The sequence below is a fragment of the Lepus europaeus genome, chromosome 11 (assembly GCF_033115175.1).
Source record: "Lepus europaeus isolate LE1 chromosome 11, mLepTim1.pri, whole genome shotgun sequence".
NCBI classification, from domain to species: Eukaryota; Metazoa; Chordata; class Mammalia; order Lagomorpha; family Leporidae; genus Lepus; species Lepus europaeus.
Window position 1 is genome coordinate 86,781,787 of NC_084837.1, and position 21,724 is coordinate 86,803,510.

Sequence of the window (21,724 nt, forward strand, 5' to 3'; positions counted from 1 at the left end):
GGTTGTTTGTTTGTTTGTTTGTTTGTTTTTGGCATAGTTTTAGTTGCCTATCTCACCTGTCCTGCATCTACATCGCAGGTGCTCAGGTAACAATGGATGAACGACAGAACGGTGAGGAGCTGGAGTTCCGTGCGGCACCCAGGTTTCCTGTTGGAGCTCCAGATCTCTGTGCCGAAATGGGAACCTTGCTGAGCCAACCTAGATGGTTGCAGGCGTGGCAAGGAGCCAGTGTGCGGAAAAGCTCGTGTCAGAGCTGAAAGGGGCTGGCCTGGCTGGGGAGAACCTCGGCTCTCCTTCCCTGCCAAGGGGCCGGGCCCGGCCTGCTTCCTCCTGCCGGGTCACCGGGGCTCCGCAGCCTCCCCCAGCCCCACCCCGCACGGGTGCATTTTATAGCTCCTTGGGAGGAGTTCATGTGAAGCCTTGACCTTCACTACGAGAAAATGCAGGCTATAAACAGTCAGCCTTGATTCCCTTGCTCTGTGGTTAAATATTGATAATAAGGAGAAATGCAGAGGGCTGGAGTGGGCACATCACAGCCCTCCACCCCCCCAACACACACACCCCCTGATGGGCCTGCAGACTACAAGTCCTCCCTAGCCCACTGCCCTGGGCTGGCGAGAGGGGCTGGCTATTTTTTCTAACTTGAGGCCAGCACACAAGCAGGGCAGCACCCTACTCCCGGTTCTTGTAGATTGTGAAAGTCAGGTGGAGCCTGTTTGCCATCTGAGGCCTCTCATTCAAGAGGTCATTCCCCTGAGTGGCAGCAGGGTAGGCTCCAGGCCTGGGCGTGTACTAAGGGCAGAGCAGCCAGAAGAGGCCTGGCTGCCGCGGGCTGGGCAGGCGCTGACTCCAGCGCTAGCTGTGCCTGCCTAGGTCCGCTCAGGTGCAAAGACTTCCCCTGTGAGGAGGAGGAGGAGGAGGAGGAAGACACAGTGCTGCTCCAACAGCAGATCAAGGCAGGCCCCAGGAGCCCAGGATCCGGGGTGAGTCCTCCGCCTGCCCAGGGGACGGGTGGCCCAGGGTTTTTTTTGGGCAGGAACCATGGTCAACTCCCGCGATATCCCAGTGGGAACCCTAAGGAGACATGACAACTAGACTCGCTAAGGCGTTCTAGAAGGATTCTGTGATGGGCATTCACGGGAAAAGAAAGGAAATCTAGACAAAGCATGACTTTAAACTTAGTGATGCTAAAAGGCTAGTGTGATGCTCACCCTAAGTGCTCCGACAGAAGGATGTCCTTCGTGGCTGTGGCTCTAACAGAGCAGGAGCCGCTGAGTCGGTTCTGGGCTTGTAGATCTCTTGCCATTTTAAAAAACTTTTCTGTTCATGTTTATTTGAAGGGCAGAGAGGGAGAGAGAGAGATCTTCCATCTGTTGGTTTACCCCCGAATGTCTGCAGTAGCAGGAGCGAGGAACTCCATTCAGCTCTCCCATTCGGGTGGCAGGGGCTCACATACTTGGACCATCACCCACTGTCTCTGGGGGTGCACATTAGCAGGAAGCTGGATAGCAAGTGGAGGCAAGGCTGTCCCATATGATGCTTGCGTCCCAAGCGGTGGCTTAATCCCCTGTACCACAACGCACGCCCTGTCCTTATGGCTTTTTGTTGGTTGGTATTACTGCAATGGTGTTACTGTAATTGGTGTTACTGTAATTCTTTTAATAAATTTTTAAAAGATTTATTTATTTTACTTGAAAGTCAGAGTTACACACAGAGAGGAGAGGCAGAAAGAGAGAGAGAGAGAGAGGTCTTTCATTCGCTGGCCCACTCCCCAATTGGTTGCAACGGCCAGAACTACACCGATCCGAAGCCAGGAGCCAGGAGCTTCCTCTGGGTCTCCCACGCGGGTGCAAGGGCCCAAGGGCTTGGGCCATCTTCTACTGCTTTCCCAGGCTGTAGCAGAGAGCTGGATTGGGAGTGGAGCAGCCACTGCTTTGGGCTGAAGTTGTGGGGCTCCTGCACCTGGGTCACCTTGCTCTCGCTTTCCCTTTTATTTTTTTCTCGTGAGTGCCCCAAAACACATTTCCACAATGGTCTAGACAAAATTTATCTCCTGCTTTACTTCTTTAGACTTCTATCTCCCTTCCAATTCCCTGTCTCTCTCTCCGGCAGAGACAGCTACTCTGTGTGGTTCCTGTGTGTCCTTTCATAAAATGTCTTCTTGTAGAATGTGTGTTGTCGTTTTGTGTGCACTTGTTTGTATTTGCATAAAGGGTGTGGCATTCCTCCTTCTGAGCCTGGAGGGTAATTTCTTTAGGATGTGGTCTGAGGAGCAGGGCCACTGTGTCCCAGGCTGTGCACCCTTAATCAGACTACAGATTTGCCCTCTGGACTGCTACCTCTGTCTACACTCCCTGAGTCCCTGAGACTGTAGTTCCAGAGGCCCACCCACACGTGGCGTCATTAGCTTTCTGTCTCTTAAAAAAAAAAAAAAAAGTATTTATTTGAAAGAGAGTTAGAGAGAGAGATATTTTCCATCTGCTGGTTCATTCCTCAAATGGCCATGATGGTTAGGACTGGGTAAAGCTGAAGCCAGGAGCCAGGAGCTCCATCCTGGTCTCCTGTGTGGGTGCAGGTGTCCAACCACTTAGGCCATTCTCCATTGCTTTTCCCAGGCCATTAGCAGGGAGCTGTATCAGAAGTGGAGCAGCTGGGACTCAAACCGGCACTCATATATGATGCCAGCATCTCAGGTGGTGGCTTTACCCACCACATCACAACGCCGGCCGTGGGCTACTCTGATTCTGAGACAGCTCCCTGCTAACATGTCTAGGAAGGCAATGGAAGACTGTCCAAGCGCTTGGTCCTCTGCCACCCACATAGGAGACCAGGATGGAGCTCCTGGCTTCAGGCTTCAGCTTGACCCAGGCCTGACCATCATAGCCATTTGAGGAGTGAACCAGTGGATAGAAGATCTCTCTCTGTCTCTCTCCCAGTCTCTCTGTAACCCCGATTTTCAAATAAATAAATAAGAAGGAGGAGGAAGATAGTAGCCAGGACTCAAACTGCGGCTCTGATTCGGGGTGCCGGCATCGCAGGGGGGCTGTGGCCCATGCCAGCCCCTACTCCATCAATTTCTGCCTCCATCTTTATTATTTCTTGTTTGGTTGTTCAGAAGACCCAGTAACCCAGAGGGGAGAACTCTGTCTAACCACTGTGCACCGGAGGCAGAGCCAGGTGGGGCCAGCTCCTCACCTCTCATTTCCTGCATCCCTTGTGCCAGGAGCCCAGAGAGGAGGCTGGGGAGAGGACGGCGACCACGTGGTGGAGCTCTGGGCAGAGGCATGGACCTGGGCTGTGCAGCCACCAGGTGGTCCCTGAGCCCTTGAAATGTGGCTAGTGGGAACTGAGATATGTAATAATTTACGCCCAATTTCAGCGGCTGGTATTGAAAATCGTAAACGATCTCAATAATTTTTATCTGGGTTGCATCTTTAAATGATATTTTTCATCTACTGGTTTAAACAGAACATGCTGCCAAAATTCTGCTCACCTATTTCTTTTCTTAATACGGGTACTAATATGTATGTTAGAACAGGTCACACACGAACGTGCCATTTGTGACATTTGTGGGGATGGTCTCAGGTCTGGTGAACACACGTTGCTTAATTTTGTAGGGATGGAGACGGGCTCAGATTCAGGACGGGATGTGTCCAGGCAAAATGGGGTCAGCTTTTCCCTTGGAAGCAACCAACTCTGAAAACTTTCCTTGCCCCCCCACCCTCCCACAAAAATATTTCACAAGGCTCAAGACAGGGGCTGAACTGATGGCGGCTGCCCGCGCCTGGCCCGAGGGGAGAGACTGTGATAGGCCCAGACCCCGTCACGTGAGGAGACAGCGGCCCGTGATTGGCTGCTGAATGAAACCCGAGGGCGTGGGATGCGAGGCTTTGCTAAGGCGGCGAGGCGAAGGGCTGGAGCCTCAGAATGGCGCTGGGGACGCAGGCCACCAGCCTGGAAGCAGAATGGCCTCTGCAGGGGTCTCCCCGCCCGTCAGTGGCTCGGTCCTCCTGGTTCCCGGAGCAGGGCATCTACCCACCTGCGTGATGAGCTTGGACAGAGCTAAGTCACTCCCACCACGGTGTGTGGGCTCTGCTTCCCCGGGCCCCACCAGCGGCTAGCACTGGGGCTGTTCTGGTCCCATAACCTCGAGCCAGAGATCATCAAATCGGGCTGGCATCCGGTCATGCTCTTGGCTTTGTTTCCAGGGGTCTTCAGTGATTGTCTGCGGGGGAGCCAGAAGCTAGGAGGCCTGGAGGGTAGCTGGGCCCAGGAGCCAGAAACAGACCCCAACCAGGAGCCGGGTCATGGACCCTACTGAGGGGGCTGCTGAAGCCCCAGCTGTCACGGCAGTGCCCCGGGAGCTTCTGGAAGAAATGCTTTGGTTCTTTCGCGTAGAAGATGGTAAGCGGCAGAGGATGGGGTGGGGTGGGGGTGCGTCCTCCACCCGGGAAGCAGAGGTGAGCCGCGCCTCTGCCTTGGATCCCACCAGCGCGCATCTCCTCCTGGACATGGCCCGAGGCTGGGCGGCTCCATACCCACAGGGTTTCGGCCACACTGCGGCCTCTGTCTTCAAGGGGGGCTCACTGGTTTACTCAGCTACCTATTAAGCTCCCACTGTGTGCCAGGCCCTGCTCTCAGACCCACACCTCTGCCCGGATGGAGGAGAGAAGCCACAAGACACGGAACTGAAGTGCTTGGGGCGTGGACTTGAGGAAAGGGGATAAAATTAGCCAGGGAAAGAGAATGGGAACTGGCCAGCCGGGCAGTGGGGTCACTAAAAAGATGGCGTTCAAACAGACCTGCAGCACGTGTAGGAGTGAGCTGCACAGATTACGTGGGTGGAGAGCATTCCTGGCGGGGGGAGGCACAGATGGCAGAGCGCAGCGGCTGGCCCCTGCCCCACTCCAGGGTGGCGTGCACAAGCCTTGAGGACCCGAGTTCAGCCTGGCCACGGCTGTGAAGCCAGCACAGCAGCTCCCACATTCCTGGCCTCTGGCTCTTTCCTTCTTGGCCAGGCACTTCCCAGGGCCAGCCCTGACAAAACTGAATTCTGGACCCACCTCTCCCCCTCCCTCCCCTGCCCCCCTTTGCCCAGTTGCAAGGCTGCACACCCCCCTTAGAGGAGGGTCTCTCCAGAACCAAGGCTGTGTCTCCCAGGCCCCCCTCCACCCCAGCCACAGTCTGGGAGCTCCCAAGGGCAAGGGGCTCCTCTTCGCCTTGGTTGGGGTCTGCACAGCCTGGGACTGCTGATGCTGTGAGCCTGGTGAGTGGGCCTGAGGAGCACCTGGCCCTGACTCAGTGCTGTGTCCTGTGTGTCTCTCCCAGCAACTCCTTGGAATTATTCCATCCTTGCCCTGACGGTGGTGGTGGTGGGGATAAGCGTCTTCCTCCTGATAAGGAGCATCCAGGCAAACAGGTAAGGAGCTGGCCTGGGGGGTGCAGGGGTGGTCTCTAGGAGGTGAGCAGCCCGCCTTCCCGGGAGGAAATCTAGGCAGGGGCTTGGCTGTCCACTCTTTGGGGACTTCGAAATGTGGCCTCGGGCCCCTTAAGGACCCAGAGTTGTTTAAAAACACAGCAACTGGTTACCAACCCCTGGCTCTGGCCAGCAAACAGGTGCAACGCCCAGGGGAATGTACCCACTGGGAAAGTGCTTCTTGCCCCTCGCACCTGTTCAGGAAACATCACCAGCAAGGTCAACTCAAGGACTGGGAGTTACCGGAAGGAGTGTCAGGCTGCGGAAGGGCGCAGGGGGAACTGATAAGTGAAGAGTGCAGGTCAGGACTGCCCAGACGCAGACACAACTGGGGCTGGTTAGGGATTTCCTGCAGCAGCTTCGGGGAGCGGGTGTGGGGCCAACAGTCATGGGACCAGACAATGTGATTTGGTACAAAGAACTCAGGACTTGGGGTCAGGAGACTGAAGTGCCTGTGCCAGGTGTGTGCTTCTTTGGCCTCTTTGAGCCACATTTCCTCGCCTGTAGTGGGAGAGAAGAGGCTGTGACAGGTGAGCTCACAGGTGGCATCAGGATCAGGGAGCCTGCACAGGCAGGTGGCAGCTTTTTCTTTGCTGATGCAAGATCCAACCCGACCCCCGACCCCTGCAGCTCCCAGACTGCTGAGGATACCCCTCATATCCCTGACTCCCTGGGGAGACCCAGTCCCACCCCAGCCACAAGGTCTCCTGATCAACACGGTTTCCCCGCCACCACCCCCCGCCCCCAGGAATCTAAAGATGCAACCGCTGGAAAAAGAAACTCCAGAAGTCCTGTACCTGAGTGAGGTCAGACCCAAAGATGACAGGAGCCTGGACAACCTCAGAGAGACCCTGCTATCCAAAAAGCCGGACTTCGCCCAGGAGCAAACCGAGCTAAAAGACAGAGACCTCCCATCGGTCCTCATTTCAAACCCATCAGAATCAGACAGCTAGGGAGGGCTCAGGAGCTGAGCTCAGCGTGGGGGCTTGAAAGCCCTCAGGTTTTATGGTCTTTACGGAGCAGCCCAACCTTCCTATCAGCAGGCTGTAATCAAAGCAGAATTCTGTTACTTAAAAAACCTTTTATTAAAGTGTTTCTGGAAGTGCACAGTTGGAATTGCACAGTTTGTTCACCTGGTGATGCACGCACACACAGACACACACACACACGTGGCTTGGAGCAAAAGTGCAAACTCCAGACCTGGCCCATGGGTCAGAAAGCCCGGCCAGGACTCTCGGCATTGGGCGTGGGTACTTCATCGCCTGCTCTTTGACCTCTGCCTTTCCATCCATGGAATGGGGCTGAAGACTGGGTGAGAAACGTTTTCACTGCGTTCCTGGAAGGCAGCAGAGTCTGGGTTCGGAATCCTCTTCTCCCCACCAAAGCCCTCTCTTTTTACCTGCTTAGTTGTTGAGAGTCCTTGGGAGACTTCCTGTGGACTGGGTTCATGGTAAACCAAGTTAGAAAGCCATGGTGCCCCCTGCCTCTCAGAGCCTTTTGCGGCTACCGCTGGGATCCTGACCGCAGGTCTCAGCCCTCCTGCTGGGGGATAAGCTGTGGTGGCCACACCAGAGGACTGATGCAAAAATGTGCTGTATTAACCCCAGATGCTTTAGGTTCTATCTTACAAACGCAGGCTTTGAACACAGGGATCTGTGACCAGGGGCGCTGCGTCCTGCCCAATCAGACTATGAACGGGTAGGGTGTGCTTCTGCCTACGAGTGAGCAGGCTGAGTGCCAGCTGCGGCTCCTCGGAGCCATGGGCCACTGTCACTGGAGAGAACAACCCTGCTCTGCAGCCTTGACGATTAAGCTTTAGGCAGGGTCCACGGACAGTCCCCAGCAGTGGGCAAACAAGAGGACCCTGCCTGCTGGTGTGCAATCCTGGAGAACGCCCTACACTGGATGGCCCCAGCCCCTTCCTTCTTCTCTCTGAGAAGCAGAGTGCTGGAAATAGACCTGCCTGCGATGTCTTTGTCCTATCCAGGCTGTCAGGTGGCATTAATAAGTCCATTTTCCTTGGGGAAACTGTGACCTGCAGCTGCCCTGCCTTTCATGTCCACAAGGTGGCGCTGGGACATCAGGCCCGAGCCTCCCTGGGCCAAGGTCAGCTACTGCCCATTAGGGGCCACTGCTGGCCAGGCTGGAGCTAGAGCAGCAAGGGGTCATGGCAGCAGGAAGGACACCGTGACTTCTTCCTGCTCAAGACTGACCCCAGCTCTCTGGGTGGTCCCAGTGGCTGTTTCCCTCCAGAATCTCAGATGCAGTAGTTCCCATGCAGACCAAGGATGGATGGGGGAGGGAGCAGCACCCCCGCTTGTCTCTGCAGCTCACACAGGAACGCTGCTGGGGCCGGAGGCGGCCTCAGCTGTCCCCAAGGTGGTCAGCGCTCTTGGTAGCGACGAGCCAGCCCCTGCCCCGCAGCCCTGTCCAGCGGCCGGGCCTGGAGTTCCCAGGGAGGGGCTCTCAGAAGATCTTGAAGCCCTTCAGGAGGGTCAGGGTGGGTGCCTTGCGCTTGCTCTGGGCGCGGGATGACTTCACCGTGACCAGCTTGGCCTGGGCCACTGTGGGCATCTCCTTCAGGCTGACCGTGGACAGAGTGTTGAATGTGCAGCTGGCCAGCCCGTGCCGGGCAGTGAGCGGAGCCTGGTGGGGCAAGACCCTCTCCTCCGAGATGAAGAGGGGCCGAGCCAGGGCGCTCTTCTCCAGCTCCCGCCGCGCCTCCCGCACCGCCTCGTGGAAGACGTGCTGCACATGCTCAAAGTCCAAGCAGGCAGAGACCTCGAAAAACAGGCACCCGAATCTGCCAGCCAGAGCCGCGCCCTCGGCCTTGGTGACCTGCCTGGGGAGGAAGCAGGGTGAGGCAGGAGGCAGGTGTCAGGGGCAAGCTGCCTGCGGTCAGGCAGAGCCCGCCCTGCGCCTAGCTCCCCGCTCACTAGCTGGGTGGCCTGGGGCCATGGTCATCTCTCTGAATCTCGGTTTTCTCATCAGAACAGTGGGACGAGGACATCTGCCTCTTGGGGTTGGCAAGATTAAGCAAGCCACTTTTGTGTCACGTGCCGAACACAGCTTGGCACAGTAAACTATGGCTGATCACCAAAGTCCCCCGTGGCCGGAGAAGGAAGGCTTTCCCAGCCCATCCCCCTCCAGCCACGTGGGTTCCTCAGGCAGGAATGGGCCCCCCACAGCCTCTAGAGAGAGGCAATTGTTTGGACAGATTCTGCAGGGGCGTGATGGGCCGTGACTCAGGCCTGTGGGTAGCAGGACGCCCTGGGTTCAGAGGCAGATTTGTTGGCTGGCCCAGGGAGGGCCGGGGAGGGGGGCTTATGCACAAGGCAGGCTCTTGGTCCCTCCTCCGGGCTCGGCGAGTCCTCATGGACCACCACGCGGAGTGGAGAGGCCAGTGCTCAGCTGGAGAGAGCACGTCCTCCCTCGGCGCCTCCCAGGTCCAGCTGGTTGCAAACACAGTGCCAGACAAGGGTGATAAGGCTGCACTGTTCCCTGCTGAGCAGCCCTCTGGCCCTGTCTGTGACCTCCGCTTCCAGTCCCACCCCTTCCACAAGCAACTGCCCTCACACAGCACAGCCAATGGTGGGCGGGAGCCTGGGGGCCGTGCTTGGGCGGGGCGAGAGCTGGCTGGAGCAGCCTGGACACCTGACCCAGGGAGCCAATCAGAGCCTCTCCCTGGAATCAGAATTGGGCACCAGATGGCCAGTCAGCCCCGAGAGTGGGGCTGGAAGGTCAAAGGGCAAGGCCAAAGGAGCTCACAGAGACTCAGGAGGGTGACAGAAGTGGCCTTGCTCTTGACCTTCGGGATCCACCCCCACGCGGCTCAGATCCTCTTTCCTTCCTCTCCACGGCTGCCTGGGGGACCAGCACCCTCCCTCTCACCTAACGCGGAGGGCATCCCTGTTCCTATCAGGACAGAGCCGGCAGGTGCCCCCTGCCCCGAGAGCGGAGGGGAGGCGCGCGCTCACCGATACTGGGCCATGTCCAGCTTGTTGCCCAGCAGCAGAGCGGGGAAGCCGCGCTGTGTCTCCTTGGCGTGCAGAGCCAGTAGCTCCAGGTAGCTGCTGCTGCCCTCGAAGCTCTGGCGGCTGTCCACGCTGTACACCACCAGGAAGGCGTGGGCCCAGTTCAGGTAGCGCTCGCAGTTCCTGGGTGTGTCCTGGTGACGGAAAGACGCCCCTCGCAGGGGCGGAGGGGGGTAAAGGCTTTCCTGAGCTCTCCTCGCCCAGCTCCCCACTCCCGGGTATTTGTATATTGTCCCCCGACACAGCCCTTCTCAAAGGGGCACTTGACTGTGGATTGGGCCTGGCATGAAAGGAGACATTGTCTCATGAGCTTCCCCCCCTACGTCACCCAACCAGAGCCTTGGAGACCATGGCTGCTTGGGTACAGAGCCATGGCTGCCACAGAGACCTGGCTGTCCCTGGCACTGCTAGTTTTGGGTCAAGTTCATGATGCCCCTTGGGCTTCTGAGAGTAATTGGCCCCACGCCCTGCTTTGGGGAGATGTTCATGCTGGAGAGGGGCTCCCCCAGGAACGTCTGTGTGAACAGGTGCAGACCTGGCCCCATCTGTGAGATTCCAGAGCTGATCCAGTAACCATCAGGTCTCCCCAGGCCCCGTCCCAACCTCCTCCTTTGGCAAATGAAGGAGTCAGGCCCACAGAGCTCAGCCCTCACTCAGGGTCACACAGCAAGGATCCAGATTCCCAGCGGAGACCCCCCTCCCCCACACCACCCTAGGCCAGGGCTTCTGGGCGGAGGGAGGGGCTGCTCTCTAGGCGAAGGGGGCAGCGTTACCGGGTCTGCGGTGTCCATGACCCTCAGGTGCACAGCCTGGTGGTCCACGGTCTCCTCGGAGCTGTAGGTGTCCTCTGCAACACACACAGGCAGCGGCTCAGAGGCGGGGCCGGCTCCTCTGCGCTGGAGCCAGGGGACCCTCACACAGGATGCGGCAGGACCTCCCACCGGCAGTCACTCAGATGCCACGGCCCGGGGTACAGGACCACAGTGACAATCACCCTCATGACCCCAGCCCTCCCCTGCACCATGGCCCCTGCCCGTGAACACACTTGGTCCTCAGCTTTCCCCGGATGTCCTCTGTCCCCTGTCACCCCAAAGAAGACCCCACTGAGCAGAAACAGGGTGCTCTCTGCCTTCCAGTGTGAGGAGGCAGCCCTAGCCCTGGCTGAGTTCACAGTGAAATCCTACTCTCTCAGATCCGTGGGCCAAACCCGTCCTGGACACCCTCTGGGACACAAAGCTGGCAGGTGGCCAGTGTGGCCCATTGGCCCGATGGGCAGCACAGGTGTAGGAGCTGCACTGCCAGCCTCCCAGGCCCCCAGGCTGCTCCACCCACTGCCTGCAGGACCCCCCCCCCCCACAAGGTGACACTCCTGCTCCCCAGGGAGAAGCAGGAGGGAGAAGAGAAGCAGGGGAGGGGAGTGCGGGCAACCATTTCCAGTTGGAGATGCGGAATCAAAGCCAACTTAGCTACTTGTCAGCTGCACGGCTGAGCCAACCCACTCGGGCTCTCGGAGGTGGTTTCCTGGTTTTGAAATGGGATTAGGAAGGCAGCACAGGCCAACAGGCTTTCCAAGGCCTTGTTCTGTGACCGGTGAGTGCTAAGTGCTCTCCCTGGCACCTCGCAGGGCTGGGTGAAGACTGGGTGTTCTCTGGAAAGGGCTGGGGGGCCGTGCGGATGCTTCCTGGTCAACAGGGCAGGCTCACATTCCTGGGTGATTTTTTTTTAATTTTTACTTTTTATTGTGAAATCACTTTAGACAGATGTAAAAGTTGCAAAATAGCAAATAGTTTCCATGGACTTGTTACGCAGCTTCCTCTAATGCAAGCATCCTATACAGCCACAAAGCACCCCCGGCAAAGCGCGAAGGGGCCCTTGTTATCATACCGTGAACTAAATTAGGGACCTTATTTGGACTGCATGAGCTGCTGTTTTTTTTTTCTTCAGTTCTCCAGATCTCAAACCCACGAAAGCAGGAGGTGGCCAGGTCTGCAAAGGGGACCTCATTGCCATTCTCCCTGCCACCAGCCTTCGTCCGTGCCAGACGCCATGGGCCACGTGTGAGAGTGCACTTGGTTCTCGCCTTTCCCTGGGTGTCTCCTACCCCATGTCACCCCCAAATCCCTACTGGGCAGACCTGGGCACGTTCTTCTCGGCAACACCCACTGTGGGAGAGCAGCCCCAGCCCCGGCCAAGTTCACAGTCAAGCTCTTCTCTCGGAGGGCCACTGGCCGCCAAGCCAGGCCTGGACACCCTCCAGAACTGCTAGCATCCAGCATGAATCACAGACAGCCTCTCGTCCCCAGCCTGTTTGGGGACTTGGAAAAATAGCTGCTCTTATGCAAAGACAAAAAAAAAATCTAATGGAAAATATGCCCCAAATGTTGAACTATATTTGGTTCAGGAAGAGCTGCCCCGAGATGCCCACATCTTGCTCAGATTCGCCTTTGTTTGCCTGCCGAGGTTGTCTGAGGCCCCTTTTAGTTGCTCCCCTCAAAGAGGTGCAGGGGCTTCAGTCTCCTGTGTGCCTCCCAGCACAACGGCCCTTCCTGCTGCCGGCAGACCCTCTGCAGAGAACAAGGCAAGGCCCAGAGCAGGAGGGGACCTGCCCAAGGCCACTTAGCACCCCATCAGGCAAAGGAACACTTGAGTGGGCGGATGCCTCCAGAGACCCCCACTCACCCCGTGACCCGCAGGGGATCAGCAGGTCCTCCAACTCTATCCGGGTGAAGTGAGAGGGAGGGCAGAAGCGCTCAGTCCCCTGGGGATTGGAATACGGACACGCAGGCTGGAAGGGACCCTGGAGGTCGTCCTGTCCAGCCTCCCCTTGCAGACCAAGGCACTGGCCTCAGAGGCTGGGGCTGGGGCATGCTGTCCGGCACAGCAGTGTGCAGTCTCCCCCATGCCAGCCCTGCCTCGGCGTACCACGGCAGCCCGAAATATACGACCTTCGTGACTCCTCCTTCTAGTTCATATTTATGATGAGAAAAGAGGCACTTCCCAAATTGGTTACAGTAATTTTAATGTTCTAAAAGGCACCAGGGCAGGGCCGGCACTGTGGCACAGCAGGTTGAGCCAGCATCCCATATCAGAGTGCTGGGTTCAAGTCCCGGCTGCTCCACTTCCTGATCCAGCTCCCTGCCAATGTGCCTGGGAAGGCAGAGGAAGATGGTCCAAGTACCTGGGCCCCTGCCACCCATGTGGGAGACCTGGATAGAGTTCTGGGATCCTGGATTCAGCCTGTCCGAGACCTGGCTGTTGCAGCCATTTGGGGTGTAATGGAAGCGGATGGAAGAGCGAGCTCCTCTCTCTCTCTCTCTCTCTCTCTCTCTCTCATAATTAAGCAAACAAATCTTTTTCTTTTTTAAAGGTTTCGAGTGTGTGTTGGGTGATCCTCAGAAGCGGTGTCATGTCTTTGGCTAACTGGGCTGAGGGCTAGAGAGGTGAGAAGCTGGAGAGAGGCCCCCAGCCCTTCTGCAAGACCATTCTCTTGGAGACCCCACCCCTCCCGGGGGCATGCAGCACAGACCAAGCCCTTGAACAGTCAGGGATCTCTCAGCCCTTAGGGTCACAGCCCGCAACAAGGCACAACTGTTACACACACAGGGCAAGGCTGATCAGCCCATCTTCCAGATGGGAAAACCAAGGCCCAGACAGCCCAGTGCGCCACAGAGCCGTGTGCAGGCCCTCCCTGGCACAAGGCTGCCCCTAGTGGGGAGCAGGCGAAGGAAAGCGCTCGTCAGGCTGTGCACCTGAGGGTTTCCTCCGTGATCTGAGACAAATCGAGCTCTCAGTGGGGATAACAACAGGAGCTCTTCTTTGGAGGGGAATCTTAAAACCAAAATTCAACCCCACGGTGCAGATCATGTGTGTTGTACCTGGTACTGCGCCGCAGGCTGGAACTGGGAGTCGAGCTCCAGCCAGAGGGACTCCCGAAATGAGCTCACACTCTGGGGAGGCCCTGCAAAGCCACGCCTCCCCTGGGAGGTGCAGACCTTCTCCACAGTTCCTCTCCCAGTCCCAACCGCTGTGCCCCGCACCAGCAACGGGCAGAGGCCGGCCCGTGAGGCCTCTCCCCGCGGTGCAACAGGACCTCTGCGAAGCGGCCCTGGGCTCCCAGAGCAGCCGCGGTGACGTGTCTGGTGGCCTCCCCGGTCTGTGACTCTCAGGGGGCAGTGAGTGACCAGAGGTCAAGGTGACTAAGCCCCGCGCGGCCGCCCTCCCTTGCAACGGTGGACCGCACATTCCACCGCAGGGTCAGAATTCCAAAATTGCTCAATCAGGAAGCTCAACCCACGGCTGTAACAGGATCCCTTGTGGGACCCCGTGCAAAGGTTAGGGACTGGGCACAGGGCGGCAGGGGCTGGAGGCAGGTGCCCAGGGAAAATACAGGGTGCCCCAGGCAAACTTGAACTTCAGGTAAACCAGGACTACCTTTCCGAACAAGCCTGGCCCGGGCAATGTTTGACCCAGACAGAGGCCATCCTTTGAGGGACTGTCCCTTGTCCTTTCCCAGACACCCCAGCCTGCTGTGTGCCTCCCCTGGCTGCCTCCCCATCCTGTCCTTAATCCCTCTGCTGCCACTCCCATGCCCGCCGTGGCCTCCCTCCACTGGATCCCAGGTCCTGCTCTCACAGGAGGCGACCTCTGCTCCTCACAGGGCCTGCCCTTGGCCCACAGGCCTCAGCCTCTCCTGCCCCGAGGCATTGAGGCGCCTGTGGTCAAACAGAGCTTTGCGGAGCAAACCCCCTGGGAGCTGTCAGCAGGGCCCTCTCCAAACTGCCAGCACCCTAGCATTTTGTTTAAGGTCACCTTGGAGGAAGGGATTCTGCTACTTAAGGCAAGAAAAAAAAAAAAAAAAAAAAGGAAGGGTCTGTTCCCATTGTAAGATCTCTACTTTTATTTTTTAATTGTGTATTTAGTTGAGAGGCAGACACAGAAAGCAAGAGAGCACACTCCCATCCACCGGCTCACTCCCCAAATGTCTGCAATGGCCAGGGCCAGCGCCAAGAACCCAGAACTCCATCCGGGTCTCCCACGTGGGGAGCAGGGGCCCAATCCCTTGAGCCATTCCCACTGCAGCCCAGAGTCTACATTAGCCGGAAGCGGGGAGTCAGGAGTTCAAGCAGGCGCTCCGACATGGGACACAGAGCTCTTCACTGGCATCTGAAATGCGGGCTCAACTCCCGTGCCAAGGAAAAACATGTTCACGCCACGAGACTACATTTCCCTGAAGTCTCTCCCTGCCCCACCGCAGCACCCGAGTCCAGGCAGAACTGAGGGCTCGCCAGCACCAGCAGGTGACCGGGCGCCTTCCTGCCGGTGTGCGGGCAGTACTGCACGGTGCCGGAGCCCTGAGTTCCCTCCAAGGGTCTTTGGGGAAATTTTCATGAATGGGGAGAACAACCCAAGACCACAACAGCTCTCTCCAAGAGGCTTAGCTTATCCAGAGCCGTCTAGGGTTCAGGGGACCGTCCACAGCCAACACGGGACACACAGGTGAGCCCAATGAGACATGGGTTCTGATGCCATTCTGCTTCTGTTTTAGATGTTAGGGTTTTATGGGAGAGGTTATTTTAGGAAAAATTCCTGCTGCTAAAAATAATTTTTATAAACCCCAACCTGATTAATCCAAGGGACTCTTAGCCACCAAGTGTGGGAAGCCATTTGAGGAGGAAGGAAAAACAATTGAGCGTCTACGGTGGGTGGAGTACTGTGAGATCTTTTGCCTCTATTATTTCTTAAAATTCTCACAGTCATTTGCTGATGTGTTTTATGCACATTTTACGGGTGAAATCAGTAGCTCAGAGAGGTTAGGTAACTGGCTTATGGTCACATAGCCAATAAGTGGCAGAGCCAAGGTTCAAACTCAGCTCTGACCGACAACAAAGGATGTTTTTCCCAATGAACCACGATATAGCTCAAACAACACAGGGCTGGAGCACGGGCTCAGAAGCCAGCGCCCCTGGAGAATCTTCCAAACGTCTGGTCCAGCTTTGCTGGACAAGAACACTGAGTGACCTCTCGAAGAGCATCACCTGTCTGGACGTGGGTGTCCTGCTGCGTTTGATTTTCCTGTTCTCGTGTTTAAGCATCATCACACCTCACGTGTTAGGGCACACGGGCAACTCCCAGTTCTCTGAATTGGGAGTCAACCATGGAGGACTATTTCTGGCACTGAAAACTATTTTCCAGGGTGAACATTTGGTGCAACAGTCAATATGCCACTTGGGAGCCCCATGTCCCATATCGGAGCGCCCGGGTTCGAGTCCTAGCTCTGCTCTGGATTCCAACTTCCTGCTAACACCCTGGGAGGCAGCAGGTGCCGGCCCCAGTATTTGGGTCTCTGCCACCCACGTGGGAGAAACTTGAATTGAGCTTCCAGATCTTGGCTGAGTCCTGGCCCAGCTGTTGCAGGCATTTGGGAAGTGAACCAATGGACAAAAGATCTCTTTCCCTCTCCCTCTCCGCTTTTCAAATAAAACTGTAAACAACTAAAAATTTAAAAAAAAAAAAATTGCCCCATGGGCTGAGTCATCCTGGTAGCAGCTCCCTTCTGCCCCTACATGTGCAGTCCTGGGCAGGGCCCACCCAGGGGCCAGGTCCCTGGGGAGCATCTAGGGGGGGCAGGCAGGCAACAGGAGGTCCAGGGAGAAGTGGTTTCTTACCCAAATTGGGGTCATATTCGCTGATAAACCTCTTGGTCAGAAACTTCACGGTCAAGGCTGCAAGAAGCAGAAAGAAATTGGCTCAGTCTCGCCTGCTGTGTCAGGCGATGGCCCCGGAGGCCGCCCCGCTCATTGTAGGGAGGCCTTCACTATCTTCCAGGACCCCTGGCTGACATCAAGCCCCGCTCTCCAGGAGTCAAGGCGAGGGGTGGGGTGGGGGCTGAGAAGTTGGGCTGAAAGATTCCAAAGCAACCCTGGGAATGGGGAGCCGAGTCTTCCAGCTGCACCCTGGTTTTGTGGTTTTTTTGTTTTGTTTTGGTTTTGTGTCTGCTTTTTATCGGCAAGAAAAGCAATGAGACGTCAACCTAAGGGGTGTCTGTGAACCTGAACTTGGGGGTCAGTCAGGATCAGCCTGGAAGAGTCATATCAATTCTGAAGTTTGGGGCAGTTATTCCAGCTTTGTCTACAGGCCACAGAGAGTGAGGGCAGGGATGAGCAGTGAGCGGCTCCTGGGGGAGTCACACCCTGGGCCCTGAGCCTCACATCGAAAGTCTTGACCGTCTCTGGAGCTTCCACACCCATCCTGGGGTCTCGGCAGAATGTCGAACCCTAGAACGAACTTCTCCCCGTGGAATGTGTTCGCAGGGCTCCGATTTTGTCCAGAGTCTGACCACATAGAGGCCAGGGCCAGCCAATCATACGGGACTCTTAACACAGTCACGCAATATTGTCAAGAAAATCCTTAAAATTCTTTCCTAGGATTCCTAACAAGGTCAGCTTGCAAAGTAACACCCTGGGAATACAGATTTTAGAATTTAAATTCCTTCATTTTCATTTAAGTAGTCACCGGCTTAACAGAGAGCTATGGATAACAAGCTGATTTTTTTTTTTTTTTTTTTTTTTTGGTGGGAAAACCAGATGCAGAACCCCTCCTCTGAGCCAGAGGCAAATCAGAGTCAGAGACGACCCCACAGTGAGGTGCGAAGCACCTCCCTGAGCCAGGAAACCCAGGGCTAGCAGAGTGCACGGGCCCCTCCACCCTCCAGCTGTCTGGGACTGTGAGCCGAAGGTGGAAGGGCAGACCCTGTTTCTGGGGTCTCTGCCCCTGAGGACACCCCCTCCACGCCTGGGTGACAGCTGCTCGGAGGGGGGAAGGCAGAGTCCAGCACTGGCAGAAATCATCTTAGCGTTGAGACGCCCAAGATCCTGCTGGTTCAGCAAGGACAAGTGCCAGCTCTCTGGGACCAGAGGCCACTGTGTTTCCAGAAGTCAGAGAGGGGTCTGGCTTGAAACAAACGCATTCGATAAGAATGCACGGTGTGTGCAGAGTCCAAGGGACCCAGGTGGGGGTGTGGGGGCTGCAGCTTCCCTGAGAAATCCCAGCCCCTACGGACATCTGTCGGCTCCCTTCATCCAGCAGGGGAGGGGCGGCCTGGGGCCCTCTCCCCCAGCTTCTCAGGGAGCAGCAAGTCTGAGGCTCAGAGAGGCACCCTGGGCTGGACACCGGCGCCCAACAAGGTGCTTGGGTACCAGTCACCAAGAGTGACTGCCGGCCCCAGGCCTGGAGAGGAGGTGGGGGATGCTGGAGCCGGGGAGAGTAGCAGAGAACCGGGTGGCACAGAGAGGAGCCAGCGGAGACAGAGGGAGGAGGCAGCAAAGGGGCAGCCGGCAGACGGAGCCGAGGCGCTGATGTAAGAGAACCCAGCCACGGGGAAACTGAGGCAAGAAGGCCATTGCAGTGTCCCGCCCAGCCCACCTGGTGGAGAGGCCGCCGAGGCCCGCGCCGGTCCCCGCATGCCCCCTCCCCAGCCTCCGGCCCCCGCCCGCGCCACTCACCCGACTTGCCGGCCCCGCGGCGCCCCAGGATGGCCAGGTTGACTTCGAGGGGCGCGCTGTGCGCCGCGCTGCCCGCGCGAGGCTTCCCGAACACCGAGGCCATGGCCACGCCGCGCAACCCCGTCGGGGGCCCCCCCGGGCACCGCACGCGGGATCCCCGGCGCTCGCGGGAGCGGCCCCGTCGGTGTCCGCGCCCCGGGCGGGAGCCGAGAGCCCAGCCGGCCGCGCCCCCGCGGCCCTGCCCGAGCCGGCGGGAGGAGTGGCCGGCGCGGCGGGCGGGGCGGCGCGGGGCTCCGCCGCGCTCCTTGTAAGGGCTGCGGGGCCCCCGCGGCGCGTTCCTCCCGCGCCCGCCCGGCCGCGCCCCCGGCTCTGGGCTGGGCCTCGAAGACCCGAGCTCCCCCAGGGCTGGCTGGGAAGGACCGCGGGAGAGGGAATCCCAAGAGTAGGCAGTGTAGGGAAGAAGTTTCCAGCCTTGTCTGAACCAAGAGCTACCCATCTCTTTGTCCTACCAAGCCCAACCCGCCGCCTCCTCCAGGAAGCCTTCTGGGTTCAGCCCACACCTTACCTCTTCTTCAGGTTACAGCCGGCTCAGTCTACTTCCCCGCCTCGCCTTTGGGTTTGGGGACTCCAGTGGCTCCTGGAAGTAGGAAGAGGACCCCGGACTAAGATTTCCCAGGCAGTGCAAGTTCACCTCCCAAAACCCAGCCCAAGCAGGATGAAGGTTTCTTCCTGATGAGAGTTCATGAGTGGCATGTGTTTGTGGCCTATCGTGTAAAGAAAGGGGGTGTTTGTTCTAAAGCTGGATGCCCCCAGCCGGCCAGCGTGTTGGTGGTCACCCTCTTGGGGACTCAGGGTAACTGGTTATAATGCTGAAGGACCGGTCGGGGAACCTGGACTCCAAGGCTCCAGCTCCTTGCCTTGGGAGTCAGGTTCCTCATCTGTGAACAGAGACAGAGGGCAGGTGGGCACGCAGCAGCACAGGGACTCTGCCCTGCCAGGAGCCTGCAGCCCAGATCGGTGCTGAGCTCTGAGTCCCACCTCTGCTTGGGATCAGCTTCCAGGTAATGAGCACCCTGGCAGGCAGCAGGTGATGGCCCTGGGTCTCGGGTCCCTGCCACCCATGTGGGAGACCTGGATGGAGTTCTGGGCTCCTGGCTTCTGCCTGGCCCAGCCCCAGTTGTTCCAGGCACTTGGGGAATGAACCAGCAGATGGAAGATCTCTTTCTCTTTCTACCTTTCAAATAAATGAAAAAAATTTAAATAAATATATATATTTAAAGATTATTTATTCTAAAGGCAGAAATACAGAGAGAGACAGAGACAGAGAGAGAGAGAGATCTTTCACCCACTGGTTCACTCCCCAAATGGTTGAAACTGCCAGGGCTGGATCAGACCAAAGCCAGGAACCAGGAGCTTCTTCCAGGTCTCCCACGTGGTTGCAGGGGCCCAAACACATGGGCCATCTTCCGCTGCTTTCCCAGGTGCATTAGCAGAGAGCTGGATTGGAAGTGGAACTGCTGAGTCTTGAACCGGCGCCATGTGGGATGCCGGCACTGCAGGCAGAGGCTTAACCTTCTACACCACAGCGCCGACCCCCTCCCCCCACCCCAATTTTCTTTGATACAAAAACAAGAGGAAAGTAAATCTGAAAGTCCACGATGTGACCCAGACCCAACACAGGTGACAGAATCAGCCCTGGGCTCCATGCCTGAGTACATTCTAGAACCTTGGGGACCTGACTTCCAGAATGCGCTCAGGCTAGACGGGGGAAGAGCACGGGGGCCTCTGAGACCTCTCACTGCATCCCCTTCTCTCCCCTCTCCCAGATGGTCACTCATCTACTCAGCCACCCACAAGGGAAACCAAGGAAACCCAGGCCAGCGGGCAGAGGTTCGGTTCGGGGTCAGAGCTGGTAGCAGCTTCCCACCAACGAAGAAGGATGTTTCTGGGAGAGCCTGGTAAACCACCTCTTGCTAACGCTCCAGGCCCGAAACCCTCTAGGGCTCTCAGGAGCTGAGAAAGTGGGATCTGGGTTTGAGCCACTTCCTGGGGCTGGCCCCATCCTGTGAAGGAAGACGGGGACCTGGAGGGGCATGTAGGGGGAGCAGAAGTCACTGGAGTTCTGCAGGAGAGAGGGCATGCTGGGGACCCGCACAGACCCCCCCGCCGTGTACCTGAGCCTGGCCATCGGCCGGCAGGTGTGCTGCAGGCAGTGAGCGGGGGAAGGCGGTTACCCAGCGTCCATCTGTTCTGAGGTCTTTCAAACCCAGACTAGCACTGGTGCTTGGCAGCAGGATGCCACCTGGGCTGCCCACATCCCATGTCAGAATGTTCGGGTTCGTGTTGCAGCTCCACTTCTGATTCTAGCTTTCTGTTAGTGCACACCCTGGGAAGCAGGAGGTGACGGCTCAAGGGCTTGGGTCCCTGCCACTCACGTGGGAGATCGGGTGCTGCTGCTGCTGCTTCTTCTTCTTCTTCTTCTTCTTCTTCTTCTTCTTCTTCTTCTTCTTCTTTTTAAAAGATTTATGGGGCTGACATTATGACATAGCAGGTAAAGCTGCTGTCTGTGACACTGGCATCCCATATGGGCATCGGTTCGAGTCCAGGCTGCTCTACTTCCAATAGAGCTCCCTGCTCATGGCCTGGGGAAGTGAGTACTTGGGCCCCCGCACCCATGTGGGAGACCCAGATGAAGCTCTTGGCTCCTGGCTTTGGCCTGACCCAGCCATAGCCATTGTGGCCATTCAGGAGTGAACCAGTGGATGGAAGATCTGTCTCTCCCTCCCTGTCTTTCTCTCTGATTCTCCCTCTTTCTCTCTAACTGTGCCTTTCAAATAAATAAGAATAAATATGTTAAAAATTATTTATATGAAAATCAGAGTTATAAAAAAAGAAGGAGAGACACAGAGAGAGCTCTTCTATCTTCTGGTTCACTCCCCAGATGGCCACGATGGTTGGGGCTGGGCCAGGTGGAAGCCAGGAGCCAGGTGCTTCATCCAGGTCTCCCATGTGGGTGTAGGAACCCGAGCACCTGGGCCATCTTCTGCTGTTTTTCACAGGCCATTAGTAGGGGGCTGGATCAGAAGTCATGTGAGATGTCAGCGTCGCAGGCTGTATACCTCAACACTGGCTCCAGGCGATCCGGGTTGAGTTTCAGGCTCCTGGCTTCAGCCTGGCCCATCCTTGGTTGTTGTGGGCATTTGAGAAGTGAACCAGTGAATGGTAGACCTCTCTCTCTCTCTCTCTCTCTCTCTCTCTTTCTCTCTCTCCCCCTTCCCCTCCCCTCCCCTACTCCTCCCCCTCCCCCTCCCTCTGCTTCCCTCTTCCTCTCCCTCTAACTCTATCTCTATCTCTATCACCTCCATCTCTATCTCCATCCATCTCCATCTCCATCTCCATGTCCATGTCCATGTCCATCTCCATCTCCATCTCTCCGCCTTTCAAAATAAATTTTAAAAGAAAGAAAAATCCAAGCCTCTCGGCCCAAGAAGGACTTGGGAACTGCAAGGAGGCAGAGTCCGGCTGCACTGGCAGGTGAAGTCCAGCCACCTGAGCCATCACAGGAAATCTGCGAGTCCCTGCCACTGACGGCAGCCGAGGGGCGCCCACACCTCCCGCAGTGTGCAGAGCAGACTCCATCATGACTCCGTGATGGGAGAGATGCTCTCAGCTCCTCCTTGTTCGGAGGTTGTTCGAGCTGGCTGCCAGCTGGT

At 57.2% G+C, this 21,724-nt stretch overlaps 2 protein-coding genes across 3 annotated transcripts; one reads left to right on the forward strand and one right to left on the reverse strand.

Moving 5' to 3' along the window:
- Window positions 1-772: 772 nt before the first annotated feature.
- SLC51B (SLC51 subunit beta) lies at window positions 773-6,536 on the forward strand. The gene is made up of 4 exons (XM_062206134.1): window positions 773-983; window positions 4,209-4,404; window positions 5,329-5,419; window positions 6,225-6,536. The coding sequence occupies exons 2-4, from the start codon at window positions 4,308-4,310 to the stop codon at window positions 6,427-6,429; spliced, it is 393 nt and encodes a 130-aa protein (XP_062062118.1). The 5' UTR covers window positions 773-983; window positions 4,209-4,307; the 3' UTR covers window positions 6,430-6,536.
- Window positions 6,537-6,544: 8 nt separating this feature from the next.
- RASL12 (RAS like family 12) lies at window positions 6,545-18,160 on the reverse strand. 2 transcript variants are annotated; one of them, XM_062206132.1, is made up of 5 exons: window positions 18,012-18,144; window positions 16,176-16,232; window positions 10,284-10,357; window positions 9,454-9,644; window positions 6,545-8,318 (listed from the first exon to the last, which is right to left on the reverse strand). In XM_062206132.1, the coding sequence occupies exons 1-5, from the start codon at window positions 18,112-18,114 to the stop codon at window positions 7,943-7,945; spliced, it is 801 nt and encodes a 266-aa protein (XP_062062116.1). In that variant the 5' UTR covers window positions 18,115-18,144; the 3' UTR covers window positions 6,545-7,942. The 2 variants fall into 2 exon arrangements, with proteins under 2 accessions (XP_062062116.1, XP_062062117.1); XM_062206133.1 differs by having other exon boundaries at window positions 7,961-8,314; window positions 18,012-18,160.
- Between the last annotated feature and the right edge of the window lie 3,564 nt (window positions 18,161-21,724).